Below are 23033 nucleotides of genomic sequence, written 5' to 3'. Positions count from 1 at the left end.
GATTGAATCGAAGTTGGGTCACCATCGCCCGCCCCATGCGGGCGAGAGCATTCCCGAAACTTGTCCTCATTCTTGTAGTAAGTCGACCACTCCGCACGTTACTCGATCAACGTTAGCCAACGGGAACATCAAAACGACCACGTCAAAGAGCTTGCGAGAACCAGATCTGGAGAATGTATTGAGGTTGTTGTTGAGTACAACCGCGTATGCAAGGAGAGCTGTGCCACATGTACGTCTAGTCCCGACGCAGCAAGCGCACAAACACCACATGGTTAGCTTCCGCGTAATAGTATCACTAATCGACCGAACCCCGTAACGTAGCAAATAGCCGCAGTCGTAATAGGCTTATCATGTGATGGTATGAGCTGAAGGATAGAACAGATATATGCAGTCAATTGGAAGAAATGCCCTTGCTGCAATCCTATTGTGACAATCGATGAATGCCTAGACGCGAATAAGGCGCCTGAGACGCATTGGTAGGACGGTTTTGATGATCAGCGTAAACTGAGAAGGCCAGGTGCGGTGTTTGAAGTGACCTCACAATCATCAAAGGGTCTGCCCTACTCCATGACATTCAGACGCAGATATGGGCATATCAAATGCTATGAATCGTGGTATTCAATCTTGAGCCGCACTTGAGAATTCTCCCTCATAGTACTAGGCGACTGTTAGCGGGTAGTCCACATTCCAGAAGTGCATTCGGCGCCAGACTTTCAAGAAGGCCACACTTACCTCCGTTACGTTCTTTGCCAACTTGGTGTCCCTCAACTTGGACTTTGCGTTTGGTATGGACCAATTGTTGACTCCCCACCACCATCTCCGTATCCGCGCACCAACGCCGTGTCCACTGAACTTGGCCGAACGGTTCCAATGTCGCCAGCCATTGAGTACGAGAGTCCACATCACGCCTTGGGCGAAGCACATTATGACCTGTGCTAAAGGTTAGCGGAGGATTGCCCGGTTTTGGGCCTTGTTGCAGCCGTACCTGATCCCGCAGTGTGATCCATAACACGCCCTGCCACCCCTCTGCTTGCTCGATACTCTTCAGGTAACTTTGTTCAAACCGCAGGTCTGGCAGTGGGGGCATCGTCTTCTGTCGCGGTACCGGGTCTAGCACACTAACTGGAATCTCATCTTCGCCGACTTCCGAGCTGTCGGGGTCTGGGTGTTCATTGAGGGTGACGGGCTGCTTCTTGGATGCGGCCGTCGATGGGTTCGCGTCGTGCAGTACGGATGGGTGTCGGTTGATGGATGCGCCTTGAAGCACGGAACCAATCTCGGTGGGGATATCCGACTCCATCGTGTCTGCTGTCTTGCTACGTCGCGAAGCTCGACAGGAATGTTGAAGGCAGCAGATGCGCCGGAGTGAATGTATAGTCTTGGCGATTGACGTCGGGGAACGGTGCCTGCCTTTAGCGCAGCTGGACCCTAGCGGCGGCGACCAAGCAGCCCCACGACATTGAGCCACGCCAACATCCTCCACCACGCAATTCTTACCCCAGACCAACCGCCGAAATGGGTAACCAACAGTCCGGGCTGCTCGACAACATAGCCTCCGGGTCCAACTGTACGTAGGCAGCCAGAGCGACGGCGTGCTCGACAGAGCGCTGGCGGGGCTGAGAAATGCTTGCTAACAGCACATAGTCGACCGCGAGGAGGTTGACCGCCTAAGGAAGCGATTTATGAAGCTGGACAAGGTGCGCGACCAAGGACGTATAGGGCTTCTGGACCGCTTGGCTAATTCCAGCCCAGGACAACTCTGGCACCATTGAGCGCGACGAATTCCTAGCACTCCCCCAGATCTCTTCCAACCCTCTCGCAACACGCATGATCGCTATCTTCGACGAGGACGGTGGCGGCGACGTCGACTTCCAGGAGTTCGTTTCCGGTCTCTCGGCTTTCAGCAGCAAGGGAAACAAGGAGGAGAAGCTGCGCTTTGCATTCCGCGTATACGACATTGACCGCGACGGCTACATCAGCAACGGCGAGCTCTTCATAGTACTGAAGATGATGGTCGGAAGCAACCTGAAGGACCAGCAGCTGCAACAGGTACGTACAATGAGGTGAGCCGGTAGCTGCACAGCGCACGAGTCTAACGTGCACGTAGATCGTCGACAAGACCATTATGGAGGCCGACCTAGACCGCGACGGCAAGATCAGCTTCGAGGAGTTCACCAAGATGGTTGAGAACACCGACGTCTCTATGAGCATGACCCTCGATCAGTTCTAAGCGCTTTCTCTGTTATAAGCGCAACGGCATCCCCAGGCACGAGGGTTTCCTTGGCGAGGCGTTCATGGTGTTGCGGGCACACTCGGGAACGGGCTCGACAGTATTTGATATTCTTCAATCCAAACCCCGGAATCTTCGATCACCCATGTTACACAAATTTGGATATTGACGCGAGTTACGAATCTCTGTACTACTAATTGCATGCACAGGACACCGATCTTGCCACTGTAGCACGCATCTCTTTATTTTACCACAGAAGGATCCATCTTGTTCAGTTTACAGAAACCTCTTTCCGATGTATCCCCTACCAAACCCCAGATCAAAAACGGGCATTCCACATGCCGCATATATTACAATAAAAAAGTGGATGCCAGCTGCGACACAGAGTCCAGCTCCCTCCCAACTTCCGGCTTGAATAGTCACTTCGCCCTCTCCACCACCAACCGCATGATGTCCTAGCAAAATTCCTATCTCATGCAACGCCTTCGCACTAGACATGGCACACAATGCTCCAGCAACCCCAAGCGCTGCACTGACCCCTAAAAGGAACTTGGAAATCTTTTCGTTACGGCCGCCTCGTTCGCGAAATATGAAATAATATATCAGAGACACAAGGTAGAGGGATGAAGCGAGTGCAGGGAGAGGATATAGAGCGGACTTCTGGAGTGTCAGCGCAGAAGAAAGGACGGGATGCTCCATCGGTATGCTGGAAAGGCCCGGTGGTGTATCACCTGGGAAGCATTCTAATGGTGCAGGAATCTGTCTGTCATTTGGCATTGTGGCATTTGGTGGGAAGGATGCGCACATGCCTGTGGTATGTCAGCCACTCTCAAATCAATGTTGGCGGCAATTTCCACGCTCAGAGAGCCAAACCAAAGCAAAGACGTACCAAAATACCCTATCCTCACTTCAACTGGTAGCTGACCAGCAGTCCCGTTCTGCGATATCATGACCCAATATAGATTTTCGATTCCCACGCCCTTGCTTATGCAGCCCAGGAGGATGAAGAGATAGATGATGAGAGAGATGAAGGTAAAGAGGAAGACGAAGAAGGTTTTATTGAGGATCCTGTCCTTTAAGAAGGTTGTCAGGAGAAATGGCAGCATATTGACTGTGGTAGAGATCCGTGTTTGCTGAAATGAGGTATGAGGACTCAATGATCTCTCGAACCTGGGATGCTAGACTGTGAGAGTTGACTAATACGAGGAAGTGGAAGCTGACCATGTTGGTTAGTATTTATGGATAATACAGACACAGATTTCACAGTGACAATTGAATTCCAGGAGATCAATATGAACTTCTAGTAGTGACATCGTCGATTTGAATGATATGTAGGAACGTTAAAGCAACAAATGGTTCTCAAAATGGATGGCTGACCTGCTCCTTGAAACAATTGACGGCCATGGCGCACTGCACCTGGATGGCAATCCTTTCTGCGGTGTGTAATATATCGCGCGCGCGCGTCATAGGCTTTGTTCTTCACTCTGCTTTCGCATTGATCGTGTTTAGTACACCCTAATCAGATGTTTTTCGGTGTAACACGCGCAGCTTGTGAGGTATGATTGATGGAGCTTTCCAGCAGCTCCAAGGCATTGGCAGAGTCCCCGCAATATAGGGAACTGTTCGGGATATGACAAATCCACAGGTCTTAAGAAGACTTGTACGTATTACAAGCAGCGTTGGCGTGAAGGATCGCGCTGCAGGAAGCATGGCAGTTTGTCATCAATACGCAAAGTCGGGAGGTAATTGGAAAAAAGTACTTGGCTGAACGCCTGAAGAGCACCCGTCAACTCAGCCTAGCTTGACGGTACAAACATCGGCGATCCGCGGACTCCGGTTCTACACGGTAGACTACGCCTGCATACAGCTAGCAAGATGTACCCATCGCGTCCTGAAGCTGACACTGCTACTTTGCGCACTTTCGGAATGTCCGTATGTCCGCCATGGTACCGCAATACAATCATCAGGACTTGGGTCAACCATTCCATAGTTTGTAGGACTGATGTCATGTATCACAGCTGAGGCGCCAAGTCCTTACGCCCCGCTTCCAACCCCATGCCGACGAAGGGCGCAGTTTCCATCGATTTCTAGGATCAACTTCGTGCCGCCGTGCCAAGATACGTGGAGGCTGATTTACAACACGCATAGTACAGCGACGGGGCTTCCGACCGGATTTTGCCCACTGGCTGACCATATAAGTCAAGCTGTGGAGTGCTTAGACGGCCAGAAATCACTTTACTTCTGTTCAATTGACATCGTCAATCACCACCTATTCTCGTAGCTCACAACAAGTCATCCCCATTACACGTATTCGATCAATCTCCAGACATGGTCACTGTAGCAATCGCTGGAGGTACCGGTGGCGTGGGCCGAACAATCGTTGAAGAACTTGTTGGTCAAGACAAACACCAAGTTCTGATCTTGAGCCGAAAGGTACAAACACGGGAATTTGTCAACCCTGCAGAAGAGTTGCTAACAAAAGTCTAGGCTAACAAGATACCAGGACTTGAGTCCGTACGGGTAATCGAAGCAGACTACGAGGATGTAGCGTCTATCAAGCAGTCTCTCCAGAAACACAACGTCGAAGTTGTTATATCTGCGCTGGCGCTCTTTACTGAAGAAAGCGCGAAAGCTCAGATGAATCTCATCCAAGCAGCAATCGATTCTGGCTCGGTAAAGCGCTTTATGCCCAGCGAGTACGGGGTCAACTACTCACACCCAGGTGTCCTCGATTTCCACCCAGCAGCGAAGTGGTGGTTGGATGCTGCCGATCTACTCCGCAGCTCTCACCTCGACTTCACACGTGTCATGTTCGGCTGGTTCTCAGATTACTTTGGCATGCCGCATTGCAAGAGTAATATGAAGCCTTTTAAATATGCTCTTGATTTCGACAACCGGAAAGCGGCACTCCCGGGTGATGGCGAGGCGTCAGTCACGTTCTTGCATTCCACAGATGTTGCGAAGTATATTGCTGCTTTATTGAACGAGGAGAAGAGATGGCCTGAGTTCAGCGCTTTTGCTAGCGACAAGTTGACGTGGAACAAAGTTGTGGAAATTGCGGAGAGAGTAACCGGTAAGTCATCTTTGGCAACCATATCATGGACATTTAGAGCAAAGCTGACAACTGGAATCATAGGCGAAAAATGGAAAGTCACCTATGATCCCATCGATAAGCTAGAGCAGGGTCAAGCGACACTGTTCGAGCAACCTGAGGGCTCTTATGAACTTCCCGAAGATGCTACTCGAAGCATGATGGCTGAGTTTGGTGTCATGGCCGTCAAAGGCATTATGGATATCACAGGAGAGGGACTGAGGAACGATGTCTTCCCAGAGGTACATCCGATCACGGTAGAGACTTTGATGCAAAAGGCCTGGGGAAGCAGATGATAGTAGCACTGTAATATGAGCTGAGGCGTGGTCAATATAAGATTATGGACGCGCAAAGGATCAATTGTGTTGTTTGGTGCATGACTCGAAACCTAAGCACCAACAAGAACTTTTGACGAAGCTTGCGACGACTGGTATACGCACATCTTCATGACTACACTAGCAGCGGCCAATAAAAAAGTTTTGATTACACCTAGTTCGAGTCTCTTCCGACGCTAACTTCGGCGCTTCCCGCCTGGGCGCGGTCCTTGCGCCAAATTGTCCGCCCGCTCGTTTCAACGCTCCTAAGCGTACGTACGCAGCCAGGCCAACTTTACATAGACAAAATCGCATTGTACAACATGACGCATGACACTAGTACGATTGAGTCTACAATGCTGCGTTCCAGGCCTGTCAACCTGGTGGCGAAGCTACACCATGTGGGTTAAGCCCTTCTACACGTCCACGTTGGGAAACCTCGAAAAGCTTTTTTGGGCTATGGCGAGGCTTAGGGCCTTTGAACGCCGCGTCATGTATCGTGACGAAGCTTTCCTACTCGTAACGAGGCGTTTATGGCAAGTATCTCCTAAAGGAAAGGACAGCAGGACAGAAGAAAGGAATGTATAAAGGCAGTGAGGTTCAAATCGACATATTGCTTTCTATCATCATCATTTGACGTCTTATATCGGCTGCGCAAGATTCTTTGCCTTCAAATTCATCGCTTTACACTATTTACCTGATCTTTTTCTGGAACTGACATTCCAACATGGTTAACATCGCCTCCATTCTCGCCGGTGCTGCTGCAGCCACATCCTTTATCAGCACTGTAGCTGCTCATCCTGGCGAGAAGCATGATCACATCAAGATCAAGCGTGAGGTTGACGCTCGTGGTCTGCGTGCAGCAGCAGCAAAACGCTCCTTAGCCGAATGTCAAGACACTCTCAAGCACCGCAGCTTGATGCGTCGTGCGGAGGCACGTCGTGCAAACACCTTGGATGCTCTTCGCGAAAAGCGTGGTATTACTGCGAGTACGTCCTTCGTCAATAGCACCCTCAAGTACCCATGGACATTGCTGACATCAACCCACAGAGTCCAAAAAGTACCGTCGCGACCTGGCCCTCCTCCAGGAGTTCGAGAACGTCAATCACAATATGACAGGTGTGATGAGTTACACACCCAACACTCTCGCCAGTGACATCTTCGCTGCAAACACCTCCTGCATTCTCTCTCCTGAAGTCACCGACGGCCCCTATTATGTCACTGGCGAGATGATCCGCAAGAACGTTGTCGAGAACCAAAAGGGTATCGATCTCTATCTTGAAGTTCAATACGTCGACGTAAGCACCTGTGAGCCTGTACCACAGCTTTACGTCGACGTATGGAACTGCAACTCTACCGGCTACTACAGCGGTGTCGAGTCCGGCCAAGGCGGTCTTAACACTACTTTCCTGCGCGGAGTCCAAGAGACTGATGCGGATGGTGTTGTAGCCTTTGAGACTCTGTTTCCAGGTCACTACGAGGGCCGTGCAACACACACGCACCTCCTCGTCAAGACCAATGTGACCGTTCGTTCCAATGGTACCACCGGCTCCGATGGTGCCGTAACTCACATTGGTCAGCTCTTCTGGCCTGAAGACCTCAAATCCGCTGTCGAAGCTACCGAGCCTTATGCTTCCAACACCCAGGCATATACTACCAACGATGAGGACATGTGGTCTATCGTCCAGACCGATAATGACTTCGACCCATTCCCGGAGTACGTGTATCTTGGGGATGATGTGGAAGATGGCTTGATGGCATGGATCCAGATCGGCATAAACTCTACAGCCGATTATACTGACGATGAGTACTATGCTGTTGCTGCGGACTATCAAGCAGGTGGAGGAGTTGCGAATGAGAATGCCATGGATATGGGTGGTGAAGGCGGTGCGGGGGGGAACGGAACTATGCCGAGCGGAGCTATGCCTTCTGGCGCTATTCCCTCGGGTACAGCTCCAACAAGCTTGTAGGCCCTCTTGTACGATACCTTATGGCTGATAAGACGTTTGCCCTCGTGGCAGGAAGTAATTAGAGCAGCGGATACGCTGCCCAACGAGCTATTTTACTAGATCAACTATGTTATCTGCGTTACCCGTCTTCTCTGATCGCTTGTCTGAAGCCATTTATCCCCATCGATACCTTTCTTGCAAATGTGGTGGTTGCTTTTACTTTCGCCGAAAAGCCAGTCCTAGACCACCAAAAGACAATGAAAGACCGGTGAATATGATAAGGGGGCCGTAAGTCGTCCCATATCCCAAACGTCCTACTGACGTCGTACTTCCAGCCTGGATGAGAGGCACACTGACAAGCCCACCCGCTACGTATCCAATACCCCTGGCACCATTGAGTAAGCCGTACAGCACCCCACTGTCCACGGCTTCGTTCCTTCGCGCTGCGTCGTTCTCTATGTCGTTTATGACTCCTCCCCAAGTTGCGCTGTAACCACTAGCGAAGAAGCCAAAGGTGATGGCAAACAACACTAGTAAGGGTATACCCCCTTGCGCTGCTAATCCCCAGAACAGAAATGCAGACAGAGCGGAGCTGACTGCAGACATTACGGTAACAGTCGGGGCAGAAAGGTGGAAGTATTTGTTGTCGCTCAAAAAGCCAAAGAAGGTGGAGGAGCAAATGCCGGGTATATTGATCAGAGTGATGAGGAGCGCTGAGAAGGTGTGGGACAGGTGGGACACATTGCGTGCATACTCGCTAATGTATGTTTGCGGAATACCATAACCAGCGCTCTGGAGTAGAGTTGCGATACTATAGACCCAGAAAATCTGATGTCTGAGGAAGTGCCAGGGAATCTTTCGCCCGCGAGTAGTGCTTGTGTCGAGGCTCGAACGGGGTGGCTTTATCATTGAAACGGAAAGAATGGCAGTTCCGAATGTGATAGCGGCCCATACAATCAAGGTAGTTCGAAAACCGTAGCGATCGAGGAGCCCTCGGAAGATAAACGGACAAACTGATCCTACAATGTTTTTCGTGGAAAGACAGATGCCGTAGGCTACAGCTCGATTGCAAATTCGATTCTGAGTGTTAAACCTAGATATTGGTGTACGAAGTCAGTGTATGCTTCGCAAGCAGTTCGTACAAAGATTTGACCAACCATTCGCCGAGGGATAGTGTAGTCGGGCTATAGACGAGTGCGCAACCCAACGCTGCTAGTACTCCCTGTGTCGCGACGAGATGCCAAACATGTCTACTAAATGACGATAAGATAAAGGCGGTGCATGCGAGTAGAGCACCCAAGATAGCTGCGCTCTGGCGATAACGGGCCCAGCGTTTGGTGAACAAAGCAAACAATAAAGGCATGGACAGGTACATGACGCCGTTGGATGTCGTGCCGATGATACCGGTAAGTTTGCGATCGCCTTCTAGTGTCCAATTATCGAAGTAATATTCTTGAAGAACGCCATAGCTCATGGCGAAGCCTATACATGTGAGATAACTTTTACCTGAAACCAAATATTCCAGGTATCATACCCCATATCGGTAGCTGCGATAACGCAGAACCTACGAGAGCGAACACTCTGTTCCTGTCCAAACTTCTCTGTCTCACGTTCTGCTCAGCATTATCGCCGGTATTCAGTTCTTGCTCGCCTGTATTCAACTGCTGTGGCTCGCGAAGAGATATATCGTCGCCACTCCCGTTGCTTGTCATTATTGGATAACCGACTGGGTTTACTGATTTAATCTTTGTCGTTTCTCACAAACATAAGTTTGGATGATAAAGTTAGGGCAGGGCCAATGCTTGATATTGCATGAGTGCCTCACAGGAACAAGCGGCACGGCAATTAAGCAGACTGTTAGTCATGATAAAGCGAATGACGGGCTGACGATCGTTACCGAAAGAGCGTAGCTCATGATGTCATTCATAGAACAACACTAGTGGCACGCCCTTTGAGCAAAGATCGAGCATGGCAATGCCAATCAACAGTGAAGAGACCTACGATATGATGCTCGAGAATCCTGAAGTCGCTACTTTTTAAGCCTTACATCTTTCTTTTACTGCAAATTCCTCCACACTTGAAATGAGAAAATTGTAGAAGATCATAAATTATATTGTTTCTACTTAATATGTTGTTGTCCTTTCCTCATCATTATGGAACGTAGGAGTAAAAGGGCAGAGTTTCAGTCATTTTGCCTGAAGGACGCTAGTTCTAGTAAGGTAGGAGTCTGGTCGATTTTGTGCACCGCGAGAGAGGGGTGAGTTGACTGTTCCACGAGTTACTTGTGGTAGTTAATGTGTCTAAAGATGTAGATGGATCTTTACACTGGTCCGAAAGATTCATATATGGTTAAAAATTATTCCGTCTTGCTCAGCTCGAGCGCCAGTCTTCTGTTCGTGCCGCTGAGTTCCTTGTCTCTAGCTGTTGCTCATTAGACCTCGTATATCTCTGACCCGATTCAAAACCTGACACTGACCTTGATCCTCCTGGACATGTCGTATGCGGAGGGTATACGTCTTCGTACAATATTCCAGTGGTGACGGGAGTCACGATAGCCTCTTGAAGAGCGCTCGCGGCCTCAAGCAACAATCAGTGGAGGGGTTATCGCATGAAATTCTGAACCGAAGGTCCAGAGGGAAGGGTAGACCTTCACCTTTCTTCCATCTCTACCACGCCATAGATATGAGGCGATTTGTCTCTCCTATTTGCCTCCAACCATTCAGTGGTCATCTCCCAATCTGCTTCCAAGTCATCTTCGGCAAGTGAGAGGGGGCAGGCTTCCTCATTTGGCATGTTCTTATCATTCTTCAGTTGTATTGTGATGGTAGCTCGGTCGAGTATGCTCTTGCGCTGCTTTGCGGCCTGCTGTTGGAAGGCTTTGTAGAAAGCATCGCAATGTGCGTTCAAATCCAGCCATACGTTGAAAGTGGTCACGTCCCATGAGATACTCAATCTGATTCTACCAGCGTTTTTGTTGGGATCGGCGTCTTGGACAGGGCTTGCTGCAGCGATGTTTGGTCGAAGAGGCTGTGGGTGCTCAATGTGCGAGCCCAGAACCGTAGGGGCTGGTGAAGGCTGTTGACTTTGTACTGCTGTTCCATATGTCCGCTGCCGAGAGATCAAGGGCTCTACCAAATGATGTGGATGGTATTGCTCGTTTTGAGGATGAACGGGGCTTGCGCGAGCGGATCCGCCGTGAGTCATTGCTGAACGGTGAAACGATACGGAAGGTGGTGTTGGTGCTGGAGGACGCATGTCCTGCCTGTATTCTTGATGAAGTGGATTCTGTCGAGCTTGCGATTCAGGAACAATGGTAGGCTGATAGTCTGGTCGAAGGGCGCATCTGATCAGCTAAAGGATCTTCCTTGACCATAGCGAATATGTATATACGCACCTGGAATGCCTTCACCAGAGTCCTCGCAACCAAGGAGAAGGTCCGTGTCAAGTGCTTCTTGTGGCACTACATAGAATATGGTGTTGTGCGTAGAGTCGGACCGTGGTCGGCGCCAGGTCAGCTCTATTGAGCAAGAGGTTGGTACTAGGTCGAATCCCACGGCTGTGCGACTAGGCACATATACTTCGTTAAAGTCTGGTTGAACTAATGTGCACATGGTATCAAGACCGCGTTTTTGGACGACGTCTCCACGTATCACACTGTATCTCGTCTGCGCAAGTCTCATACGGACCAGGTGCTCCTCAACCTCAGTTCCTCCGAAGAGAAGAAGTAGTATATACTCCCCCGTGGAGATCTCATTTCTGGTGGAATGGGAGGTTACTGATGACGCTGACCTAGGTGGACTGAGGGGATATGTTGTTGAATTTGAGGAAGGGCGGCGAGCCAGCCTTTGACGAGGCAGAGGGGATCCAGCATGACGCGAGCTATCTACAGACGGCGAAGCAGGTGAACCAAATGTTATGTCGAGTCCGCCTGGTAGGAGAGCAGGAACCTCGCGCTGAGTTGGTTTTGGCTGCAAGAGATATGCGTTGATCTCTTCGAGGACCTTACTATCTGCGCAACATCTAGTGAGGATATCAACGGCTTTCTCAGGACTCTCTTTCACCAGCTTCGAGACCAGCTGATGTGTGCCGTATAAGTGGAACATGATGCGCAGTCGAAGCGACCGGACCGCATGTGAGTGGGGCTTACTTGCGTCGCATGAACGAGGTTCTGATGGCTGCGGAGAGCAGCGCTAGCCAAGGCGCATTCGAGCAATGTAGCTCATAATGGCTGTGGCGTGAGGAGGTAAGAGATTGACGATCCTGCAAAGCGCATTGCGTGTAGTACAAGCCTGGCAACAAGGCAGAAGATGATGAGGCGCAGACCGAAGACGTGCACAGGAGCCAAGGAGCGCTTATCGATCCATCGATATTCAAGACAATCGTTCGCTTGGATCTGCGCTTTGCCGTTCCAAGTTGACCGGAACTGCACGTCAATACAGGGCTGTGGAACACCATCCATCAAACCTTGGATGGTCATATGCAACCCTCAGCACACCGGTCACGGCGTTTCCGTACCCCGCCCGGCTGACAAGAGGCTTGTTCCAATCACATCTTCACAGCCTCCCTCAACCGTAAGAGCCGAGCCTACGAGGGCAGTGAATAACCTCGTCCAAGCCGATGTTGTTCAGAGGGCGTTGTTAGCACACCATCGTATCATGTCGTTGATATCTTCTCCTAGCTGTACTTCTCAGGATATACAAGCCATGGTAGTAGCGACCTCCGTTAGCCGAAACATCTCCAGCGGCAATGCTGTTCAAATCAACGGGCCTGTGGCAGATAAGGTCTATAATCTTAACTTGTAAGTCAAACCCCCACTCCGACCGACAGAGCACGCTCCTAACGAATACAAGCAAGACTCTAGTTGTGTCTCCAGACTGCAAGTGCGGCTGGGGTACAGAGATAGTCTCGTCTGGGAACGAATCAGCACTGCCGAGTAGATGCGCGGCGAAGATGCCGAACAAGAGCAAAGTACTCAAGACTCTATCTTCGTCGAAAGTGTCCGGGAAATTTACTGTACAATTGCCAGTAAGCAGCAGTCAGTGCGGATTGGTACAGAGTGGTTCCTAACAATTACCAGAAAAAGACATCGGATAAATGTGTCCTCCAAGGCCAAAATCTAACTCTCAACTCAAGCACGAGTGACACCCGTCATGTGGTTCGCGCCATATTCCGACCCACCGTTTTGAACAATTTCATTGCACACAAGATTGTGCGCCGTCTAAGTCTTGTAGTGTACAGCGATTCTTCGTTTACGATGGAGGCTACTTCGGATCGAATTCACCTTCCGCCCACCAATGATTATGTCGATCTCGCTCGGTACTCGCAAGAGGGAAAAGAAGAATTCGCCATATGTCGCTTCTACGTTGTCAAGGATAGTCGGTTCGATCTTCTATTTGGTGCTGGCTCAGTCAACACTTAGCTGAACGGACAAGGGCGAACAAAAGCCGCGGCAGTTTGATCTGCGCGCGGCGCATACCTTCTTGCCGCTTCAGACCCTGATAGGCTGTGGTATCAAGCATAAGTATTGTCAGCGCAGGACCGCACCCCTCAGAAAGATGTTGACTACTATTGGATGCCAACAGCAGCATGAACTCGAGTTTCTCTTGGGGTGCATTATGGCTGCAGGATCGCTTCGCGATGGCGAATCAATGGCTGCGATCTTGCATGCATGCTGCGAACCAGACCAACCGCAATTACGGTCGACTCATAATCAACACTGCGCCCCAAAGACGTTTCCGGCGAGCTCAGCTGGACATAAATGTAATCTCACACCCATTGAGCTGTCAGCGCAATCTCTGGTCTTACTGCCTTGATCAACCAACCCATAATCCACACGCTGAACACTATGGTAAACAGTCTTCCCTTGGACAAGTGATGAAGCTAAAGTGTGAAAGCAGGCTGAAGTATTGGCTGTTTTCGCCGCCATCCAAGCTACGACTCAACTCGTGGAACAAGCCTTCCGAATTGTCGATCGCCTTCGCAGGGCGTATAGTCGTCAAAAAGCTCTGGCTGAGGTCTTGACTCGACACCGTAGCGAACTCGAAAGCATCAAAGCGATCATCGGTATTATAGACGATGAGGAAGATTTGCAAATCGCTACTGTGGCTACAGAACTAGTTCGACTGCAAGCCGTTCAGGTCAAGCTGGCCGAATTGCTCGAAAACCTGGATCCGAAGATGACAAGTAAGATGAATCAGATTGCACACCAGCTGACGTCTGGCTCGGCAGACGAGAAGAAACTGGGTGCCATTATGGACGAGCTGGTCCAAGTAAAGGCGATGCTTGTGTTACGGATCCAAGTCGCCCATGTGGGAGTGATACGTACCATAGGGAAAGAAGCTGTGGCCAACGCTGAAGCGATTCGACGAATCGATGAGTATCTAAGGGAGCACGTCGATAATTGCGAGGGCCTCAGGATCGCGAAATTGTTGAAGGGCCGACGTCCGTCAAGTGAGTGCTTAGCTGCCCGTGTTTCCCTTACACCGACTGACAATGGTAGATGATGGCACTGTGCCATTGACTCTTGCGGACCTCAAAGCTCTGAGCAACGAAGCTAATGGCGAGGGCGAAGATAGCGGAGACGAGACGCTTGTTGACGATACTGAGATGGCGCCACGAGATTTGCCGGTCAAGACGGAGCGCATTATTACACGCAACACAGCGCGCAACCAGGCTCTTCAGATTAATGCTGCAGTTATAGAGGACCTTTGGAAAGACGTGAACCATCTTAAGATTCATGACAACGTCGCCGAAGACGAGAGTACGCAGGTCAACTATGCCATGAATCGCGAGGTGTTTTCGATGTTAGTTGAGCGACGGAACAAGGTCGTAGCAGCGCCCCGACAGAAGACGGCAGCGCGCGCGAAGAGAGCGTCTTGAGGGTCTAGGACGGTGAAAGTTTTAACTTCAGCGAGTATTTATTCTTCACAGAAAGCGGAAGGGTGTCGCGTGTTGACAATCGAACAAATTCCTCACGTATATGAGGCTACGGTAGAAATGAACCACATTGTTTAGTGAATGCGCAGAAGTGATGGGTGCGTGAAAGAAGTGCAAGACTGAGGTGGTGACGCGACTTGCGAGCGCGTGCGGCTCCTCCGTCCGGTGCATCGGTCTAACCTTGATCCGAGAAGCTTCCAGCGGCGGCCGTCACAGCGTCAACATGCAAGCCAAAGCCGACCCACGCCTACGCCATCACTATCTCCCCCACGACCTTGCCCCAACCCTCTCTGTCGCCCTTCACCACACAAAGCCGGCAGATCGAACTTCTGCTCCAGTCAACCACATCAGCCCAAACACCGTCGCCGGCGCCCGCCACAGCCATGGCGCTCGACACCTTCTTCCACAACAAGATCGAGACGATGAAGCTCGAGATTATACAGGGACAGGCCAAGCTACGACGACTCGAAGCCCAGCGCAACGACTACAATTCAAGAGTACGGTTACTGCGAGAAGAGCTCGGCCTCCTGCAGCAGCCGGGGTCCTATGTTGGCGAGGTAGTCAAGGTCATGGGCACCAAGAAGGTGCTTGTAAAGGTCCATCCTGAAGGCAAATACGGTATGTCGCTGCCTGCTCAGAGCCACAGCCAGAGTCACACCTAACCGAACCAGTCGTCGATGTCGCCGACAGCGTCGATATCAGCAAACTCACCGCCGGCAAGCGCGTCACCCTGCTCAGCGACTCGTACAAGCTCGAGAAGCTGCTTCCCTCGTCCGTCGATCCCCTCGTCTCCCTCATGATGGTCGAGAAGGTGCCCGACAGCACATACGACATGATTGGTGGCTTGGACCAGCAGATCAAGGAGATCAAGGAAGTCATCGAGCTGGGTCTGCAACATCCCGAACTCTTCGAGTCGCTCGGTATTGCTCAGCCCAAGGGTGTGCTACTATATGGTCCACCTGGTACAGGAAAGACACTGCTTGCGCGTGCCGTCGCCCACCACGCTGACTGCAAGTTCATCCGCGTGTCTGGTAGCGAGCTGGTGCAAAAGTACATTGGTGAAGGCAGTCGCATGGTCCGCGAGCTCTTCGTCATGGCACGAGAACACGCACCCAGCATCATCTTCATGGACGAGATCGACAGCATTGGATCAAGTCGAGTCGAAGGAAGCTCAGGTGGTGACTCCGAGGTGCAGCGAACCATGTTGGAGCTGCTGAACCAGCTCGACGGTTTCGAGCCCACCAAGAATATCAAGATTATCATGGCAACCAACCGATTGGACATTCTAGACCCTGCCCTTCTACGACCCGGACGTATCGACCGAAAGATCGAGTTCCCGCCGCCAACCGTCGAAGCCCGTGCCGACATTCTACGCATTCACTCTAGAAGCATGAACCTGACGCGTGGCATCAACCTGACAAAGGTTGCTGAGAAGATGAACGGATGTTCAGGAGCCGAGTTGAAGGGTGTGTGCACCGAGGCCGGCATGTATGCACTGAGGGAGAGGAGAGTGCACGTAACGCAGGAGGACTTTGACCTGGCCACCGCAAAGGTGCTGAACAAGCACGACGACAAGGCGACCAGTTTGAGCAAGCTGTGGAAGTAGACCACGTTCCACCGTCTTGCTACTGCGCTGCTCTGCATTATGCATTGCTGGTGCTTACATCAAGATTATGTGCACCAAACACAAGGTCATAGATTCTTGGTATAAATAAATAATGACTACCGAACTCCAAGCTTCTTCCTCTCGGTTGACGTGGATCCCGTGTTGTCACCTTGGACGTGCCGGCGCGTCATACTAGCGCGGAGAAACTCCGTCGCCGAATCTACGTTTCCCCTTCCCACACCACCCTCCATGCACTACATGCAGATCTTGACCCGCTAGGTGTAGCTTCTCACACAGCATAACACACTCACACCTTGTGTAGATCCATACCAAGATCCATGTTCTCTAATCGCCTGCGGGAATCTGGTAACAGGCATATAGTACAGCCATGACGTCCCCCCCACAAAGTACCCCGCGCGTAGTGGTGATACTTGCCCCCATGCATGGTATTGCGCAAACGGGAAGGCCGATTGCGCGACAAGGAACACTGTGAGTCGTCACACTAAACATGCAGTCTGCAAACTACTGGTTCAATCATACACCATTCCCGTTGAAGATCTCCCATTCACTGGGTTTCCTAGCGTCGCTAATGCTCACTGCACTCGCCACCAATTCGCTTGTATGATCCTAGTCATCTGTATTTAGTTTGATCTACTTCGGCCTCCCCTCTCACTCACTTGTTGTGCTCGCAGTCGGTTCAGAGAACAGATGAAAACCATGGCCGACTCATCCAGGAAGATTGATGAGACTTACAGTAACAAGGAGCCTTCGGCACAGACTGTTGCAAGAGATGGGGAGGCGCCTGTATCTGTCCTTGAAGATGGGTCGCTGGATCCGGTGTACGAAGCCAAGGCGAAGATGCTGAACAAAGCAATCCAGGACATAGGCATGGGAAAGTATCAGTGGCAGGTAAGTGTTGATCCCGGCGGCGCTTACTCGAGTTGCATCAACACGCCGTACATTGAAAATTCCAGTGAACGTCCACGAGTTTTTCAACCCTACCATATCCCGACCGTCTAACAAGCTACAGCTCTTCATCGTCATCGGCTTCGGATGGGCCATGGACAATCTCTGGCCCATCGTGACATCGTTGATCTTCACACCTGTGAGCAACGAGTTCAGTCCCACAAGGCCACCGCTCCTGTCTCTGTCTCAAAACATTGGACTTCTCTTCGGCGCAGTGTTTTGGGGTTTCGGTTGTGACATCTTCGGCAGGAGATGGGCCTTCAATCTCACCATCGGTATCACGGCTGTATTCGGTATGATAGCGGCGAGTAGTCCAAATTTTGCTGCCATCGGCACTTTCGCTGCTTTGTGGTCTGTTGGCGTGGGTGGAAACCTGCCTGTAGACTCTGCCATCTTCCTTGAGTCAGTAATGCCATACACAAAGTGCATGTGAGACATACACTGACTTTCTACACCCGATTTCAGGTTTCTCCCTGGATCACACCAGTATCTGTTGACAATCCTGTCGATAAACTGGGCGCTCGCACAAGTCTTTGCTACACTTGTAGCATGGCCGTTGCTTGGAAATCTTACATGTCAACAGACGGATACAAACTGCGCGAGAGGAGAGAATATGGGATGGCGATACTTTATGATTGTCAGTACTATGCCACGTGGTCTTGGAGATAATCGCTAATCCAGTTTCAAGGTAATGGGAGGTGTTGCTCTTATGATGTTCGTTGGGCGCTTCGTCTTCTTTACAATCTTCGAATCGCCTAAGTTCCTCATGGGCAAAGGAAACGATTCAGAAGCCGTCCGTATTGTTCATGAGGTTGCCCGCCGCAACGGCAAAGCTTCGTCTCTGACTCTCGAGGAACTCACGACTTGCAACAACTATGCGCTACCTGGTACCGCTCAGCAAACTAGCACTGCCACCGCAGTGGTCAAGCGCAACCTTCAGAAGTTGGACAGCTCGCACGTCAAGGCTCTTTTCGCCACGAAGAAACTAGCTTTTTCAACTAGCACAATCACCTTGGTCTGGGCATTTATCGGACTCGGTTACCCACTATACAACGCATACCTGCCCTATATCCAAGCCACACGTGGCGTAGACTTTGGCGATGGCTCCACCTATATAACCTATCGCAACAGTCTCATCATCGCTGTCCTGGGCGTACCAGGCTGTATCCTTGGTGGTCTGCTCGTTGAGGCGCCTTATATAGGCCGCAAAGGCACACTGTCCTTGTCCACAGTACTTACCGGTGTATTCCTCCTATGCTCTACAAGGGCACTCAATTCCAACAGCCTCCTTGGATGGAACTGTGCCTACAACTTTATGAGCAATATCATGTACGCAGTCTTGTACGCATACACCCCTGAAATCTTCCCAACAAAGGATCGCGGTACAGGAAATGCCATCACAGCGAGCGCGAACAGAGTTTTTGGTATCATGGCGCCCATTGTTGCTATGTTTGCGGACTTGGAGACTAGCGTGCCCGTTTACGTGAGTGGGGCATTGTTCATTGCTGCGGGGCTATTAGTGCTGATACTGCCTTTTGAGAGTAGAGGAAAGGCGAGCATGTAGACATTAGGTTGCAAAGAGAGTTTGGAATGTGTAAAGTGCGTCGAAAGGACTTGTTCCTGTAGTTTCTATATATTTAAAAGCTATAATCGGGTGTCATCTTGCGATGCCGTGAAGGAATCCAGATATGCCCTAGATCAAGCCACTGAGCCAACCCCTCAAGCTCTGAACTGCTTGAATTCACTTTGATTCAAATGCTAGTAAGTTAGCGTATAATTACTGCGGAAGTTCATGCTTTTCAAATTGCCCTCCACCTGTAGACTGCTCGAATGACAAGATGACTAATATGACGTATGCCCCTCCAACACGAGCTTAACTTTTCCAATGTCCAGCTCACAGCTCTAAACATCCAATCAACAGTCAAAATGAGCCAATCACAAGAAATGGTTGTTATACTCACGGGTGCATCGAGAGGTACGTGCGTGCATCTAACAAGCTCATAGCATCTCTTTCCAGCCCAGCCAAAAGCATTACAATTCGATATTCCTTCTCGTCTCCAAGTACTGAAGGCGTGCAGAAGCCACCACGTTGCAACTAATTTTCTGTACAAAGTGGAAAGAAGACATTGTGATAGTAAGGTTCATCTCTTACTAACCCGTCCAAATAGGAATCGGTCAGGCAATCGCCCACCATCTGCTCTCCCGCAACCACAAGCTGGTGCTCGTATCACGAACCCAGTCAGCTCTCGAAGCCCTGCAGTCTGAGTATGGTTCTGAAAAAGTTGCTGTGCTCGCTGGGGACATGTCCGACGCTTCGTTACCTGAGAAAGCTGTAGCTTTAGCAAACGAAAAATGGGGACGTCTCGACTCGTTGATCATCAACCATGGGTCTTTGGATCCTGTGAAGAAGGTGGCCGATACTAGTGCTGAGGAATGGAGGAAGGGATTCGATGTCAATGTTTTCAGTGCTGTTGGTTTGGTACGTACCTGTTCCGTCTTGGTTTCATCCATCTATTCAGTCAGTCAATCATCACCAAATTCAAGGATAGGAGCATATATGGCTGCTTCGAAAATGTTTCGTCTCCTCTAGTTCATTCAAAAGCCTAGCTAACCACTCTAAACTACTCTAGATTCAAGCTGCTCTCCCTTCTCTGCGCAAGACCCAGGGCCGTATCCTCCTAACCTCCAGCGGCGCCGCAACCTCCGCTTACCAAGGCTGGGGCTGCTATGGCGCCGGAAAAGCGGTACTAAACCACCTAGCCCTTACCCTCTCAGTCGAAGAACCTTCTGTTACAACAATCTCTATCAGACCAGGCGTCGTAGACACGGAGATGCAACGTGAGATCCGAGAAGTGCATCACGAGCGAATGAGCGGAAAGGATAGAGAGAAGTTCAGTGGACTGAAGAGCGACGGAGGGCTTTTGAAGCCAGAACAACCGGGTTATGTCATTGCGAGACTGGCTGTTGGAGATGACGAGGTCAAGAGCTTCAACGGCAAATTCCTAAGCTGGAACGACGAAAGCTTGGACAAATTTCAAGAGGATTGAGATAAGATGATTATTAGTCAGATCATTTCGTGGTCGTTATCATAAGGAAGCATCTATCTACATGTACGCCGTGACCATGGTAGCCAAAGGCCCTCTGTAGCAAGTTTCTCAAACTCAAATGTACGCCTGTACACCTTCATAAGCTCTAAAGCCTTGTGTGCGTTTATTTTGCTGGCCGTCCAGCCAGTGTGTCGATCTCAGTAGGCTTGGCTGGCGCCTGAGGCCTACCGGAGAGCGTGTCGACCGTCTCCTTGAGAGCCATCCAGAACTCATGCTTGGGGCGGCGACGGTGCCACTCAGTCTCCCTCTTCTCCACAGTCTCCATCGGAGAGAACAGTAGCTTACTGCCCTTGATTCCGATAACGCTAATTGACATGGAGTCGTCCTCGATCTCATCTGCGTCTAGACCAGCAAAGCTCTCAAGATGTTGCATAGCCTTGATAGCGAATCTGACGGCCCTGACACGGTCCATAGGCGATGGTATGGTACCTTGCTGGAAGTGACCAGGCACACCGTGACGAGATTCAAACTTGCCCTTGCCGGCTTCCGCAATCATTTGAGCGATCATTTGCACGGAGTAGGTCTTCGACGCCTTCTCGTTGACCAAAATCACCTTACCAGACCTGCTGATACCCTTGTCCTTGGCAAAGACCTCGCGGAGGTGGTCGATGTCGCGGTCGAGCATCTTAAGGTTGATGCCGTCTTCGGGTGTGTATACGGCCAATGCTCCGATACTGAGACCGGCAACTGTTGCAATGTAGCCCGACTCACCACCTTGGGTCTCAATGACGAAGACGCGGCGACGCGACGCTGACGCTGATTGGCGGCAGGCATCGGAGTATTGGATAAGCGCGTTCAAGCAAGTATCCGAGCCAATGGAGTATTCTGTTCCTGGGACGTTGTTCGAGATGGTGGCAGGGATGATGACCATGGGAATCTTGAACGACTTGTAGTACTCCCGTGCTTTCCTCAGTTCCGAAACAGCTGTGAATGCTTCGAAACCGCCGACAACGAACAGAGACTGGATGTTGAACTTCTTGAAGACGAACGCAACTGTCTCGAGATCTTCACTAGGGAGCCCACGGTTCGTTCCAATCTCAGATCCACCCTTGGATGCCCAGGTCTCAGCATCGATCCACTTGATGTCTCGCACCGCACCCACGGGCTCATCAGAGTGGTGGCGGATTATGCCAGGGAAACCGTTGTGGAGCGCAACTGGCGTGTGGCCGCGAGCAAGGCAGTGCGCAACAGCAGCTCGAGTGGCTGCGTTCATGCCTCCGGCTGGGGCACCTACGTGGATGATACCGACGCGCATGCGCTTGTTCTCTGGTAGTAGAAGATCTGGCTGATCTTGCGCTGTTGTGATTTGGTAGGCTTGGTACTGTTGCTCGAATTCAGTATCGCGGAGCTGCATGGCCCTGTGGAAGTCCTTCCTTTCGATAGCTACAGCAACTTCCTTGGTCTGAGCGACAGCTTCAAGGAGTGGTCGTCGAACGATCTTGTTCTCTTGCATGCAGATGACCGGGCTGGGGGTTTCCGGGGTAGCTTCCAACACTGCCTTGACAGCCTCAGCACCCTGGAGTGTCGCAAGCATACGGTCGTAGGCGCATGGTGTACCTCCACGCTGGACGTGTCCGAGCGTAGTCACTCGTGTATCAAGCCCCGCTTCGTTTGCAAGAATGTCCTTGACCTGCTGTGAAGTAACCTTGTTAAGGTTGCGGTCGATGGCTCCCTCGGCAACAACGACAATAGTCTTTCGCTTGCCCATCTCTCTCTGCTTCTTGATCTGCTTGCACATCTGTTCCGGCCAGCCTTCGCTGGGTGGGTTTTCAGGTGTGAAGACAAAGTCGGCGCCTGTCGCAACACCAGCGCTGAGTGCGAGCCAGCCACAGTGCCGACCCATTACTTCGATGACGAAAGCACGCTGGTGACTGACGGCAGTGGTGTCGACCGAGTCGATGGCTTCGCAGATACGGCCGAGAGAGGTGTAGCAGCCGATGGTAGCGTCGGTCATGGAAAGGTCGTTATCGATGGAACCAACCAATCCGACAATGTTCAGATGCTTGAAGGGCTCGACCTGCTCCTGTGTGAGCTGCTTTTCTTGCACCAGCTCGGTCAGCAGCTCTGGCCACTCAGCACGGAACTTGTCCGCGCCTGTGAGGGAACCGTCACCACCGCAGATAATCAGCGCATCGATACCCTTGATGATCATGTTCTTTGCAGCCGTCCGGCGGCCTTCTCGTTGCATGAACTCCATGCATCGTGCTGTGCCAATGAGCGTACCGCCCTCGGATAGGAAACCTCTGACGTCCTCCCAGTGCATCTCTTTGATCATGTCTCCGCCTTTGACCAGACCGTCGTAGCCCTCGTATATCGCGAATGCCTCGCAATTGTTGTGAATGGCCATGCGTACTACAGCGCGTACTGCTCCGTTCATGCCAGGTGCGTCTCCTCCGCTCGTCATGACTCCGATGCGCCTCTTCTTACCCTCGAGGGGCGGTGGGATCTCTGTGGGCGCCATAATGTGAGATCAGGTGTTATTGGATAGGGTATTGGGCGGAGTGGAAGGTGTAGGTTAAGGTTGGGGAGGTGAAAGTGGAGGCTGGAGGTATTCGCAGATGAATGTGAAGGTCCGAAAAGATATTTGGCCGTGGGTCAGTATGAGGTCAATGTGGATTCACCTGTCTAGTTGAAAAGTTAAGACGCCGAGAGAAGCGGGTCCCTGTGTGTTGGGAAGTTTCAATGGTCGACGGCGGGGTGGAGGGGTAGCTTTGCCGAGTCCTGACTGTTGATATGTGAGTGTCAGAAGTGATGCGACTAGCTAGCTATTAGCTGGATTTACGATGATATATCTGTATCACGGGCGACAGTTGTACGTATTATTCAAGCTGGTG

General features: G+C 51.0%; 13 protein-coding genes across 13 annotated transcripts; 8 read left to right on the top strand and 5 right to left on the bottom strand.

The window, feature by feature from the left end:
* Positions 1-618: 618 nt before the first annotated feature.
* On the bottom strand, positions 619-1300 carry AA0111_g7637 (hypothetical protein; the record flags this gene model as incomplete). Its single annotated transcript, XM_028653995.1, has 3 exons — positions 619-657; positions 733-930; positions 986-1300. 3 exons carry the CDS (start codon positions 1298-1300, stop codon positions 619-621), a joined length of 552 nt encoding a protein of 183 aa, XP_028504997.1.
* Positions 1301-1515: 215 nt separating this feature from the next.
* Positions 1516-2230, top strand: AA0111_g7636 (Calcineurin subunit B; the record flags this gene model as incomplete). The annotated part of the gene is made up of 4 exons (XM_028653994.1): positions 1516-1567; positions 1645-1697; positions 1753-2049; positions 2108-2230. The coding sequence occupies 4 exons, from the start codon at positions 1516-1518 to the stop codon at positions 2228-2230; spliced, it is 525 nt and encodes a 174-aa protein (XP_028504996.1).
* A 276-nt stretch (positions 2231-2506) lies between these two features.
* On the bottom strand, positions 2507-3336 carry AA0111_g7635 (hypothetical protein; the record flags this gene model as incomplete). The annotated part of the gene is made up of 2 exons (XM_028653993.1): positions 2507-3039; positions 3120-3336. The coding sequence occupies 2 exons, from the start codon at positions 3334-3336 to the stop codon at positions 2507-2509; spliced, it is 750 nt and encodes a 249-aa protein (XP_028504995.1).
* Positions 3337-4558: 1222 nt separating this feature from the next.
* On the top strand, positions 4559-5617 carry AA0111_g7634 (hypothetical protein; the record flags this gene model as incomplete). Its single annotated transcript, XM_028653992.1, has 3 exons — positions 4559-4663; positions 4718-5303; positions 5367-5617. 3 exons carry the CDS (start codon positions 4559-4561, stop codon positions 5615-5617), a joined length of 942 nt encoding a protein of 313 aa, XP_028504994.1.
* Positions 5618-6362: 745 nt separating this feature from the next.
* Positions 6363-7605, top strand: AA0111_g7633 (hypothetical protein; the record flags this gene model as incomplete). Its single annotated transcript, XM_028653991.1, has 2 exons — positions 6363-6624; positions 6686-7605. The coding sequence occupies 2 exons, from the start codon at positions 6363-6365 to the stop codon at positions 7603-7605; spliced, it is 1182 nt and encodes a 393-aa protein (XP_028505001.1).
* A 195-nt stretch (positions 7606-7800) lies between these two features.
* Positions 7801-9296, bottom strand: AA0111_g7632 (hypothetical protein; the record flags this gene model as incomplete). The annotated part of the gene is made up of 3 exons (XM_028653990.1): positions 7801-8677; positions 8727-9066; positions 9119-9296. 3 exons carry the CDS (start codon positions 9294-9296, stop codon positions 7801-7803), a joined length of 1395 nt encoding a protein of 464 aa, XP_028505000.1.
* Positions 9297-10233: 937 nt separating this feature from the next.
* AA0111_g7631 (hypothetical protein) lies at positions 10234-11687 on the bottom strand (the record flags this gene model as incomplete). The annotated part of the gene is made up of 2 exons (XM_028653989.1): positions 10234-10910; positions 10979-11687. 2 exons carry the CDS (start codon positions 11685-11687, stop codon positions 10234-10236), a joined length of 1386 nt encoding a protein of 461 aa, XP_028504999.1.
* Positions 11688-12287: 600 nt separating this feature from the next.
* On the top strand, positions 12288-13003 carry AA0111_g7630 (hypothetical protein; the record flags this gene model as incomplete). Its single annotated transcript, XM_028653988.1, has 3 exons — positions 12288-12382; positions 12435-12609; positions 12662-13003. The coding sequence occupies 3 exons, from the start codon at positions 12288-12290 to the stop codon at positions 13001-13003; spliced, it is 612 nt and encodes a 203-aa protein (XP_028504998.1).
* Positions 13004-13429: 426 nt separating this feature from the next.
* AA0111_g7629 (hypothetical protein) lies at positions 13430-14463 on the top strand (the record flags this gene model as incomplete). Its single annotated transcript, XM_028653986.1, has 3 exons — positions 13430-13432; positions 13482-14034; positions 14084-14463. The coding sequence occupies 3 exons, from the start codon at positions 13430-13432 to the stop codon at positions 14461-14463; spliced, it is 936 nt and encodes a 311-aa protein (XP_028504872.1).
* Positions 14464-14903: 440 nt separating this feature from the next.
* On the top strand, positions 14904-16126 carry AA0111_g7628 (26S protease regulatory subunit 8; the record flags this gene model as incomplete). The annotated part of the gene is made up of 2 exons (XM_028653985.1): positions 14904-15138; positions 15192-16126. The coding sequence occupies 2 exons, from the start codon at positions 14904-14906 to the stop codon at positions 16124-16126; spliced, it is 1170 nt and encodes a 389-aa protein (XP_028504873.1).
* Positions 16127-16843: 717 nt separating this feature from the next.
* On the top strand, positions 16844-18656 carry AA0111_g7627 (putative MFS-type transporter; the record flags this gene model as incomplete). Its single annotated transcript, XM_028653984.1, has 4 exons — positions 16844-17035; positions 17157-17494; positions 17558-17729; positions 17781-18656. 4 exons carry the CDS (start codon positions 16844-16846, stop codon positions 18654-18656), a joined length of 1578 nt encoding a protein of 525 aa, XP_028504868.1.
* A 362-nt stretch (positions 18657-19018) lies between these two features.
* Positions 19019-20139, top strand: AA0111_g7626 (hypothetical protein; the record flags this gene model as incomplete). Its single annotated transcript, XM_028653983.1, has 3 exons — positions 19019-19067; positions 19261-19571; positions 19723-20139. The coding sequence occupies 3 exons, from the start codon at positions 19019-19021 to the stop codon at positions 20137-20139; spliced, it is 777 nt and encodes a 258-aa protein (XP_028504869.1).
* A 163-nt stretch (positions 20140-20302) lies between these two features.
* AA0111_g7625 (ATP-dependent 6-phosphofructokinase) lies at positions 20303-22660 on the bottom strand (the record flags this gene model as incomplete). Its single annotated transcript, XM_028653982.1, has 1 exon — positions 20303-22660. One exon carries the CDS (start codon positions 22658-22660, stop codon positions 20303-20305), a length of 2358 nt encoding a protein of 785 aa, XP_028504870.1.
* Between the last annotated feature and the right edge of the window lie 373 nt (positions 22661-23033).

Source organism: Alternaria arborescens (genome assembly GCF_004154835.1).
Source record: "Alternaria arborescens strain FERA 675 chromosome Unknown contig_17, whole genome shotgun sequence".
Lineage (NCBI taxonomy): Eukaryota > Fungi > Ascomycota > Dothideomycetes > Pleosporales > Pleosporaceae > Alternaria > Alternaria arborescens.
The sequence above is the reverse complement of the archived record's forward strand: the minus strand, read 5'-3'. Positions and strand labels throughout refer to the sequence as shown.